The sequence below is a fragment of the Chrysochloris asiatica genome, unplaced genomic scaffold, assembly GCF_000296735.1.
Source record: "Chrysochloris asiatica unplaced genomic scaffold, ChrAsi1.0 scaffold00003, whole genome shotgun sequence".
NCBI lineage: Eukaryota > Metazoa > Chordata > Mammalia > Afrosoricida > Chrysochloridae > Chrysochloris > Chrysochloris asiatica.
Window position 1 is genome coordinate 19,022,264 of NW_006408521.1, and position 11,076 is coordinate 19,033,339.

Sequence of the window (11,076 nt, forward strand, 5' to 3'; positions counted from 1 at the left end):
ATTAAGAAAGAACAAAGGCAAACATATGTGACATCTCATGGTCTATCATAAAAGGTGAAGGGATTGAAGTTCTGTTCATGAGAAGGTATTATAAAAATACCAGAAAGAAACCAGGCAACTCTGAGAAGCTATGATGAAGCCCTGGGGCTTAACATGGTACATTTCACCCTGGAACTTGTTCAAATTGTCTTTACCAGTTACGTTTGCACATACGGTCCCCTCCCACCGGTACACAGGAAAGTACCTATAAAGAAGACGGACTTACAGATGAGGGATGTGTATTCGTGCCCATTTACCTCATCAAAAAATGGGTTGTTCCCTCTCTTGATTCGTGTTCGATGTGTCTGGCCACAGATGTGAACTTTGACCACAGGCTTTATGTTGTTGCCACTTAGCTGTCTGCCCTCAATCACTCTGACTCGTATCTGTAAGCACAGAAGGCCGTTGTTACTTGTCCTGTCACAGCACGTGGTGTACAGGAACTCTCAGACTCTGCTGCAAATTTTCCTCCTAAAAGGATCGCTGAGACAAAGCCCCCAGCAACTGGTGCCCATGCAGGGGGCTGAGGGGAGGGGATGTAGAAGGAGGGTCTGTGTTCATTCATTACTGATGTCTCCTACAGGGGATAAGGGGAGGTGGGGTGGAGGGAGCACCTGTATTCATTCATTGGGGTTGTCGAAACCAAGAGCAGTTGTTCTTAAGTGCTGTAGAGTTGTTTCCCACCCATAGTGACCCTGTATAGGGTGGAGTTGAAATCTTCGGGACCAGCAGAGCTGAGCAGAGCAGGGCTGAAGCCACCACTCAGGCCCCAGCCTCATACTTGGACTTCCGGTTGTACTAATTCAACTTCACAGCTATCTGCCAAGTAAGTCCCAGAACTATGAAAAACGGTGGATCTATACTGTCAGCCATTCCATGGAAGAAAGATGGGGCTTTCTGCTCCCATAAAGATTTACAGCCTTGGAAATCCTGTGCAGGGTCACTATGAGTCAGAACCGACTCCACGGTATTTAATAACAACAAATATTTCTGTGCGTTGAATAGTTCTTTCCTGGTGTGGTGCTATAGGATAAGCACTGGACCCCATGATCGGTTTGCAGCTCAAAATTGGCAGTTCAAACACACCAGTCGTTCCTTGGAAACCCTATACAGGGTCGCTATGAGTTGGAACCGATTTGATAGCACTTAATAACAACAGCCACAAAAGGAAGGAGGGGGCTATAGTTGTATTTTTCTCAACAGCCCAGCTGCTTGACTACATTCACGTCTGCATGCAAAAGATAGACAAAGAGCAATTATTGTTAGGCATATACACTGGCACTGCCCATAGAAATAGACCCACCATTACAGTTGTCAGAAGGTGGGCAATGCAGTAGTTGAACACAGATATAGAGCATTTGGCCTGTTTCTACCTGGAAGTCCTGTGGCTTGTTGGAGAGCATCCTCCGGCTATTCCTTCCTTTGGTGAGCCTCCGAGCAAGCTGAACTTCTGACTTTGTCCCACCGGACACCCTAGGCCCAGGGTCCCTGATGGTTCCATTCAACTTGTATTCATCACCTTCATCTTCTTCCTCTTCTCCTAAAATACATTAACACAAAAAACACAAAACCCTGAGTAGAGATGACCCTTAATATCTAGACACTGGTCTTCCTGTCAAGGAGAGTCTTTCTTTTCATTGTGTTTTCAGTGTTGGTAAGGTGATAGGGGAAGGAGATGCTCTTGGTGACACTGACTTGGGTCTTGTGATAATAGATAGATAATCTCTGTAGGAAAATGTGTTCATGGTGTAGCAGGGCACTCATTCCGGCTGCCTTCAAAGAGAACGGAGACTGAAAGAATGGTGAAAAGAGCATGACACAGTTGGAGACAGTCAGAAAGGACTGGGTCTGATCTCAGGGTTGGAAGGGTTTCCTGTAGTTATTATGATAGAAAGAGATGAAGAAATGCTGTGGGTAGAATTGGGAGTCTAGAAATAAACCCACATATCCATGGTCAACTAAGTCCATTCAACAGTATTTCCATATGCAAAAAAATGAATCAGGGTCTAGTCCTCACACCATACACAAAAACAAATTCAAAATGGATTAAGCACCTAAATGTACAAAGTAAAACCATAAAATTCTTATAAGACATGTAGGGACAATGCTGTTGGGCCTAGCTTTTAACAATGGGTTATCTAATATGATAACAAAAGCATAAAAACCAAAAACAAAATAAATAAATGAGGTCTCATAAAACTTTAAAAATTTCTGTTCACCAAAAGACTTTATCAAAAAAATGAAAAGACAAACTATTAAGTGGGGGAATATCTTTGGAAACTATATATCCAATAAAATTCTAATAATGAAAAATATAAAAGCTTCCACAATTTAAAAATAAAAAAGTCAAATAACCCAGTCATAAAATGGGCAAGGACTTGAATACGCATTTCATCAAGCAAGACATTCCAATGACATGAAAAGATGCTCAATATCAGGAGCACAATTATCAATAGGTATGAAATTATTGTTGTCTGTGTGTCTTTTTTGTGGTGCTACTGGATTCTTCATTCCACATAATTTTCTATGCTGAGTTTATTTTGTTTGTGGATTTTCTTTTCTTTCTTTTTTTTTTAAGTTTTTATTGTGAATTGAGTGAAAGTTTAGAGGACAGACTATCAGTTTTACATTCAACAAAATCATATACTTTGTTTCATTACAGTGATTATAATCCCCTCCATGTACCATCAGTTAACAGTATTTCTCTCTATTCATTTTAGCTCTTTTTTTAAAAAAACACTCTGGCATCTATAATAGTTTACACCACCAAAGAGCACATTCTGCAAGTCTTCCACCTGGCCGCCAGCCCTCAGTCCATCTCTTCCCATGAATCTAGAGTCCTCAGACGCTCCATCTCTCCATGTCCCCATCTCTGCCTCCATCTCTGGTGTCTCTGCTTGTCTGGATAGGGTCCCACATTCTGCTTGTGCTCTTCTTCCTTGATAGTCCTAGGGTCCTCTGTGTCTGAACTGTAAGATTAACTACTCCCCCGTTTTTGTTACAAAATTTCTACCCGTACAATTGTGACAGTCGCAATTAGTCATGATAACAATTACTCACTATTGAATCATAACATTCTTATCCTCATCTCTTTACCAGACCCATCTAGACAAGATGAAAACTATTCAGTGGGGAGTCTATCATCCCCTTGTGGATTTTCTTTTAATTTTTATTTCTATTATGTTAATATTTAATAAGGTTTTCTCGTTTTCCTCTATTTTTATTTTGCTGTGCAGGTGTATTATTTTACTTTGAGGTTACCCTGTAATTTATTAAGTTTTTCTGTGCTTAAAGCAATCTGTTTTATCTTAAATCTACTTGACTTCCTTGCCAGTTGGAAGTTCTATATCTACACTACTCCCTCTTTATGCTTTGTAGATGTCTTCATTATATACTGATCTCTCTGGTTCCCTATTTTCAGTTTTGTAGGTTTGTTTTACTTTAAATAGTTCTATATCTGAATTGAGTTCTGGTGTGTCTTCATGTATGATCATCTCAGGTTGTTGTCTGCTGTTGTTGGTTCTTAGTCCAAAGAACACCCTTTGGCATTTTTTGTAAAGCTGATTACAAATTCCTTAAATTCCCATTTATCAGGAAATGTCTTAATTTCACAGTCATATTTTAGGGACAGCTTTTCTGGATGTATGACTCGTGGTTGGTAATTGTTTTCTTTCAGAGTTTGTATGGGTCATCCCATTGCTTTCTGGCCTGCACGGTTTCTGTTAAGAGATCAAAGGTTAGTCTTATTGGTTCTCCTTTGTAGATAGCTTTTCGTTTTTTCCTGAGCTGCTTTCAGGATTCTTTCCTTGTTGCAATTACGGAAAGTTTGATTATGATATTTCTTGGTGATTTTATTTTGGGATCTATCTTATTTGGGGTTCATTCAGTTTCTTGAATACTTATCTTCTGATCTTTCATGATGTTAGGGAAGTTTTCATCCAACAACTCTTTGACAATTTTCTCTGCACTTGTCTCTTCCTATTCTAGAATTCGGATCATTTGCACCACCAGAACTCCTTTTTTCACAATATGTGATAAACAGGTTCTTTGACTTAACACTCTTTGCATACACACTCCACACTTCCTTCAAGGAGTCACAGATCAACAGAATGTGAAACTAGAGCGATCTTAGAGATCCTTGGTTCAACCTGCCTCCTCCAGAGAGCTGAAGTCGTATGCCAATATTAGCTTATTAGGAGCTGAGCTGAGCTGAAACAAGGATAAAGGCTTCAGGTTACTGGGATGACCTCTAAGAAGTCAAAGATGGGGATTAGCTCTCTATCCTCTGCAAGACCACCTGGGCCTCTTTGTCCCTAGTGTTAAAGAGTCTTCAGAAGTAGGTGGGGGAGGGGGGCACTACTATCCAGGAGTGCCTGGATCTAAGCTCTTAGAATCTTCTTCCTCACCAAGTGAATTCTTCTCCTCTCTCAAGTTTCAGGGGAAATATATTGTCTTTGGAGATGCCGTCCTCATCTTTTCCAGAAGGAGTTAGTACACCCTCTTCTGGGCTCCTAGCTACCATACTTTGTTTATTCAGTCCACATGACATAGGTAGTCATACATGCTAACCCATAGGCTTCCTCCAATACTAAATACTCTTTCTCTTCTCTTCTTTGTATGTGTTTTCATGTCTTACTCAAATCCTGTTTTGGGAAAGGGGTTTGATAGATGTGTAATGAGCAAATGAATGAGGAATAACCCCAGTGCCAGGACCCCTGCACATGCCTTCTGGACTTCTCCAGCAGTTTGGCAAAGTTCTGCAACCAGGTAGCTAAGTGGGTGTGCCTCTGAACCTCGTTGCCAGCCTCAATGAAGCACAGTGGGTCAGGTCTCTTCATTCGAAAACATGTCCACCAGATGGCTTTATGGTCTTCCAAACAAGTAGGTAGGACTGGCTGACTTCAATTATCCTGGACCAAAGTGGGACTTCCTTTTTAACATGGATGGTTTCATTTGGGGTTGGTGGTTGCTCATGATAATCGGTAGAAAAAGCAGCCTTGTACAAACTGCTTGAGCAGCTTGAGCCTGACTACTAACCTAAATAAGGATCTCAGGTAGCATAGTGGTTACGAGTTGGGTTGCTACCTTTAAGGTCGGCAGTTCAAAACTATCAGCAGATCCATGGGAGAAAGATGAGGCTTTCTGCTCCGTAAATATTTACAGCCTCAGAAACTCTATACAGGATCAGAACTGACTCAACGGCACTTAACAACAACAACAACTAATCTAAATGTTCAAACCCATCCAGCAACACTGCAAAAGAAAGATGTGGCCATTTATTTCTGTAAAGATAATATCCAAGAAACCCATACAGAGCAGTTTACCCTGTAACCCATTAGGTCAATGTGGGTCACGGTCAACTCAATGGCACCGGGGTTTTGTGTGTGCGTATGTGTTTTGTTTTGTGTTTTTTTTAACATACCCCTTTCAGTACTGGACTCAGAACAAGCTTCCATTAAACTTCTGGCGAATGCTTTAGAAACTTCAGGTTATGAAAATCCAATTTCTCCTGGAAATCCCCTCTGCTATTGAGTCTGTAGGCTGAAAGGATTGGTCAGAAGGACCCAGCCAAAATGATCATTACTAGCAGCCTCCATACACAGAGCAGAAGGATCTTTGAGCAGGAAATCTCTTTATAAAGCAGGAAGCTGACAGGATTAAACAGTGTGAAGTGGACCACAAAGAATGAGGGGGCCTTTAAGGTACCACAGAACACTCCCTCTGAGCAAGCTGTTTCATTACCAAAATGTTACTGATTGTACTGACATGCCCGTTAATGAGACCCATGCATGAAGCTGATCTCCAGCCCAGTGGCTTCACAAAGAAGGACTCTTTCTTGACCACAGTCGCCAACCATAAACCAAGAACTGCTGATTGAAAAAGAAATCACCAGTGAAAGACTGGGAATGGTCAAGGCCTTGGGGAAGAAAGAACTTGAGTACATCTCTAACAGAAGTTCTGTATCCAAAGGTTAACACGAAAACTCCTCTTAAAAGATTTGCAAATGCCAGGTGAACATTACAAAGCTTTAGGTTCAGTTAGTGAGGAGAGTGGTACATGGAGAAAAGACATTTAAAATAATAATTAGGAGGTCATGTGATTAACTAGAGTAGGATGAGTTCAATGTCTTGACATTAGATAGAAAATGTTCCTAACCTCTTCATCTGTCAGGGTATTGGATTCAGAAATATATGTTTTAACAAAACTATATTTTTCACTTGAAGGAGTGTTAACTGATAACCGTAAATCATCCAAGTTATCATTGCAATCTGAGTTACTTGAAATAATTAAATGGAGGGCATCTTTTGTATCTCTCCAGTTCACTTCCTCTATTACACAAGTTCACAAGTCTGCAGCCACATACCCATTGCTTCTGATTCGGTTCTGATTCATAGCAGCCTACAGGACAGAGTAGAACTACCCCATCTTTCTCCCACGGAGGGACTGGTATATTTAAAGAGAAGCTGAGCCCATAACCACTATGCCACCAGGGAAGTACCACACAGGCTTCAATTTAATAACCACGCCACTTTCCCTGGCCCCCTCCCCCCCCACTTCCTTCATTTCTGTTTATCTGGGGTCCATGAATACCTCTCAACCTGTGATATTAATTCTGCTTCTCATGATGAAGTCTTGTTGAGCAGTGGTGTTGATCAAGGGGAAAATGTTTCGTTATCTTTTGCAAAATCATTTGAATGAAGGGCTTATTTAGTGCCTCTTCAGGGTAAGCTTTAAAAGTACCAAATATAAAGGAAACACTGAGTTTCTATGTATGAAAATACGTAACATTTAGGAAATACACATGTTGATTCAATGGAAATGTTAAATACTAGTTTTTCTGAGTCTCTAAAATGCTGTTGTTGTTGTTAAGTGCCATTGAATCGGTTCTAACCCATAGTAACCCTGTATAGCCTTTTAGAGGAGCGGCTATTGAGTCTGAACTGCAGACCTTCTTAAAATGCTACAAGTTATAAAATAAATATATCTATGTCTAATTGTGAGCAGTTCATAACCTTCCATTCAAATTCTTGAGCAAGTAGCAATAGACTTGCCCAAGAATCTTCTGGCATGGTTCCAATGTAGACCAGAGCAAAGTTGATGAGGAAAAGCTTAGAACAAAGCAGCAATGTAGATAGACACAGGTTTGCTGGGCAGTTAGAGTGAGTATCTGCTTTTGATTAATCAAGGCTATGAGTCAGTCTGGAAAACACAACCCATAGAGTTCTGTCTGAAACTGGGCAAGATAATGTCAACTAGGTAAAATGCTCAACCACAGAATTTCTCAACATAAGCCCCCCAAGTTTTCAATATCAGCATGTCCTGTGAGTTCCTTTAACCACAGATTGAGTACTCCCTTCCAGACCAACTAAATCGACTCTCTGAAGGTGGGTGCAGGAAATTTGCACATTTTAAAATCACTCTGGATGATTTTAATGTGTCTACAATTTGAAAACCACAATCTACTAGGATCACTTTGAGTTTCCTAGATGTTCTGGGGCTAAAAAACCCTATAAATCTTGGGAAAAAATACATCTGCTTACAGGACAAAGTCATTTGATTACAGACCCAACCCGGGAACCTGTACCAATCTGCTCTCACATTAGTAATCAATTTCCACTTCAGCTTTAAGCAGGACAGTCTCTTGTTAAGCAAATAGTCCATGGATCCCCCGGATCTGTCCATTAAGGACAAATGGGTCAGTCTGGCACCCAGAGACCTCAGGAAAAATGCTTCTTTCTCAGCAGACCTCCAGGTGAACCTCCAAATGCCATTTCTTGAGAAAAAATTTTCAACCATATCCATTTCCCATCCTTTATTCACTTATCCATTCATTTGTTCATTCACTCATTTACTCAACCAACCAAGCATTTACTGAGCAATTATGATATACCACATGCTGGCACTCAGCATATACAGCTGAGATACACTTAGCTGGAAAGGCACTTGCTCTAACCAACTGTTGTTTCTCTATGACAACCGACATGTTCTCCTATCTTCTGATTTCCCCTGCAATATTTGCTTTGTCTCCTCTTGAGGAATTTATTACACTGGGCTATAGTTATTCATGTTTGTATCTTATCCTTCAGGTGAACTGCAAGCTCTTTGGGAACAAAACAATGCCTTTTCACATCTTATGTCTCATAGGCAGGTGCCAGTAAACGTTTTCTGAACTGTCTCATATTTAATTTCACAGAAAGTGGCTTTGGTATTTGTGAAAATGAAATAAATTCTAAGCAGCAGAAACCTGGCTATGAATGAGCTTTTGCATTTAAACAGTTGGACCAAGCACAGTTTTAACAGACGGTTCTTCAAAAATAGATGGGAGATTTTAAAAATAGCTCATTCAGGCCACGGGGAATGCAGGTTCCAGTCAAGCTGACAGCTGGTGAATCAAGTTGCCATGGTAACAGATTTTCAAGCTGTTAAGTCTGTGGTCTTGGTCAGGCCACTTAGTCCTGGAGAAGACTCCATCAAAAGGACATCTTTGACACACACCCTGGGGTCTGTATTCTGTATGTCTTATCATCTTGATGTAAGAGTTCCCAGAGAGCTTTAAAAACAAACCCCTGAAGGGTCCTGTGGTCAGCGGCTGATTGGTCATAGCTACTTCTTCAACTTGCAGGAATGAATTTTACTGAAAATCTTCACTTTTTATTTTCTATCATTAATACTTCAAATCTATTCTTTGTGGGACTAACTCTATGAGTGATAATTTTAAAAATCATTATCAATATGAGACCACTGTTGTAAAAAGTTAAGAAAAAGTTTTCTTGATAAAAGAAACATTCTATGATCATTAGGCAAAGGTAAGTAAAATTATTTTTTTGTAGACACATGTTCGGGCTGCTAATCTCAGGGTCAGCAGTTTGAAACTATCAGCTATTCCACGGGAAAAAGATGAGGCTTTCTGCTCCCATAAAATGTACAGCCTCGGAAACCCTGTACAGGGTCGCTATGATTCGGAACCGACTCCACGGCACATAACAACAACAACAACAAGAAGACACATGTTAACGTGGGTGACAGGGCAAGCAAAATACAAGAGGAAGGTTGACAGAGGAAAGATGAAATTAGCGGGAAACACCAGGAGGAATACAAAAGTTAGAGTGAATAGAGATATAAATGCTGTTAACTGATGGTACAAGGAAGGTATTGCAATTCTTGTAATGAAGCAAAGGATATGATTGTAAATATGAATGTAAAACTGATGCTCTGCTCTGTAAACCTTCATTCAATTCACAGAAGTTTAAAATAATCAGTTATCAGTATTTATCAACAGTGGTTCTCTTCAGAAGGATGAGATTGTGAGAGATTTTCATTTCCTGCATTTTATTTCTGTGATGTGTACAGTTTGTACTTAAAAAAAAAATCAACAAGCTCAAATTTTTAAAAAATTTGAAATGACGAAGTCCTGGTGTGGCGCTGTTGGATAAGCACTGGACCACAAGGTCAGTAGTTCAAATTCACCAGTTGTTTCTTGGAAACCCTATATAGGATTGCCATGAGTAGGAACTGACTCCACAGCACTCAACAACAACAGCAACATATAAATCAGAAGAAGCAGATTCAGAATATTTTATATAGAATAGTAACAAGAGAGTCAATTGAAAAAAGAAGAAAAGATGAATTTAGGGGTAGATTCCCTGATTATTAAGATATATGACGAAGTCTTGATGGTAAACTGGTAAATTAAGCATTAGAGGGTGACCCCTCTAACTCACCAGCAGCTCCATGGGAGAAGAAGGCTGTCTGCTCCTGTAAAGATTTACAGTCTTGGAAACCCTAAGGCGCTGTTCTAGTATGTTCTATAGGGTCAATATGAACTAGCATCAGCTCGATGGTGTTGGGCTTATGATGGTTGGAGGTATGGCTGTCTTGCTGTTATTGCTTTGACTCATGTTTACTGATTTTATCTTCCCCAAAGACTAGGTTGTTGCTGTTTGCTTGTTTGTTTTGTCACTGCTTTTCCTAGCATGGAGCTGGAGCTAACCAGTTGTTACTGAGTAGATTCTGACACATGACGACCCCACATTGTCTGAGTAGAACTGTCGTCAACAGTTTTCAATGGCTGCATTTTGGGAACTCGTTTGGACTTCACTTCTAAGGCACTTGTAGGTAGACTCAAACCTCCTGTCTTTCCATGTTAAGCATTGGCCTGATCCAGGGACTCTGAGAACTGTAGTGTTGTTGTTGTTAGGTACCATTGAGTCAGAACAACAGAATGTAACAGTGCCTGGTTCTGTGCTAGCCTCACAACTGTTGTAATGTTTGAGCCCATTGTTGCTGCCACTATGTCAGCCATCTCACTGGAATCTTCTTTTTTGCTGACCCTCCACTTTACCAAGTATGATGTCCTTTTCCAGGGACTGGTCCAACATGTCCAAAGAATGAGAGACAAAGTCTCGCTATCCTTACTTCTAAGAGGCATTTTGGCTGTATTTCTTCCAAGATAGATTTGTTTGTTCTTCTGACAGTACTTGGTACTCCCACACCATAATTCAAATGCATCCATTCTTTTGCAGTCTTCCTTACTCATTGTCCAACTTTCATACGCATACGAGGCGCTTGAAAATACCATGGTTTGAGTTAGGTACACCTTAGTCCTCAAAATGATACTTTTGTTCTTTTACACTTTCCAGAGGTCTTTTAATGCAGATTTGCCTGATGCAATACATATTTAGATTTTTTTTAACTGCTGCTTCCATGAGTGTTAATTGTGGAGTCAAGCAAAACAAAGGCTTTTAGAAGAACAAACAAGATGGCGGATTGGGTGGAAGTGCAGTGAAGAGCTCCGTCAGCAACAACATAGAATACTGGACCAAGCAGGCTCAGGGGATAGTGCCAGAACTCTGAACCACATATAAAGGAATATTTAGAAGATTGCAAGGCTTACAGATAGGGGAATTTGTAGCAGAAGCAAGAAATCCATTGCTTTCTAATTCAAAATGCTCAACTGCTCCAGGAGCCACCATCTTGGGCGAGACCAAGCAGGGGAAGAATCTGAGCAGCCACGAATTGAGGAGATAAAGATGTGGG

General features: G+C 40.4%; 1 protein-coding gene across 2 annotated transcripts in view; it reads right to left on the reverse strand.

The window, feature by feature from the left end:
* MYOF (myoferlin) overlaps positions 1-11,076 on the reverse strand; it is a 188,516-nt gene that overhangs the window by 121,739 nt on the left and 55,701 nt on the right. For both annotated transcript variants that reach the window (XM_006831148.1, XM_006831147.1), the window contains exons 6-7: positions 1,413-1,579; positions 297-425 (exon numbers count right to left, since the gene is read on the reverse strand). In XM_006831148.1, coding sequence (XP_006831211.1) covers positions 297-425; positions 1,413-1,579 — 296 coding nt within the window. The remainder of the gene's footprint in view (positions 1-296; positions 426-1,412; positions 1,580-11,076) is intronic.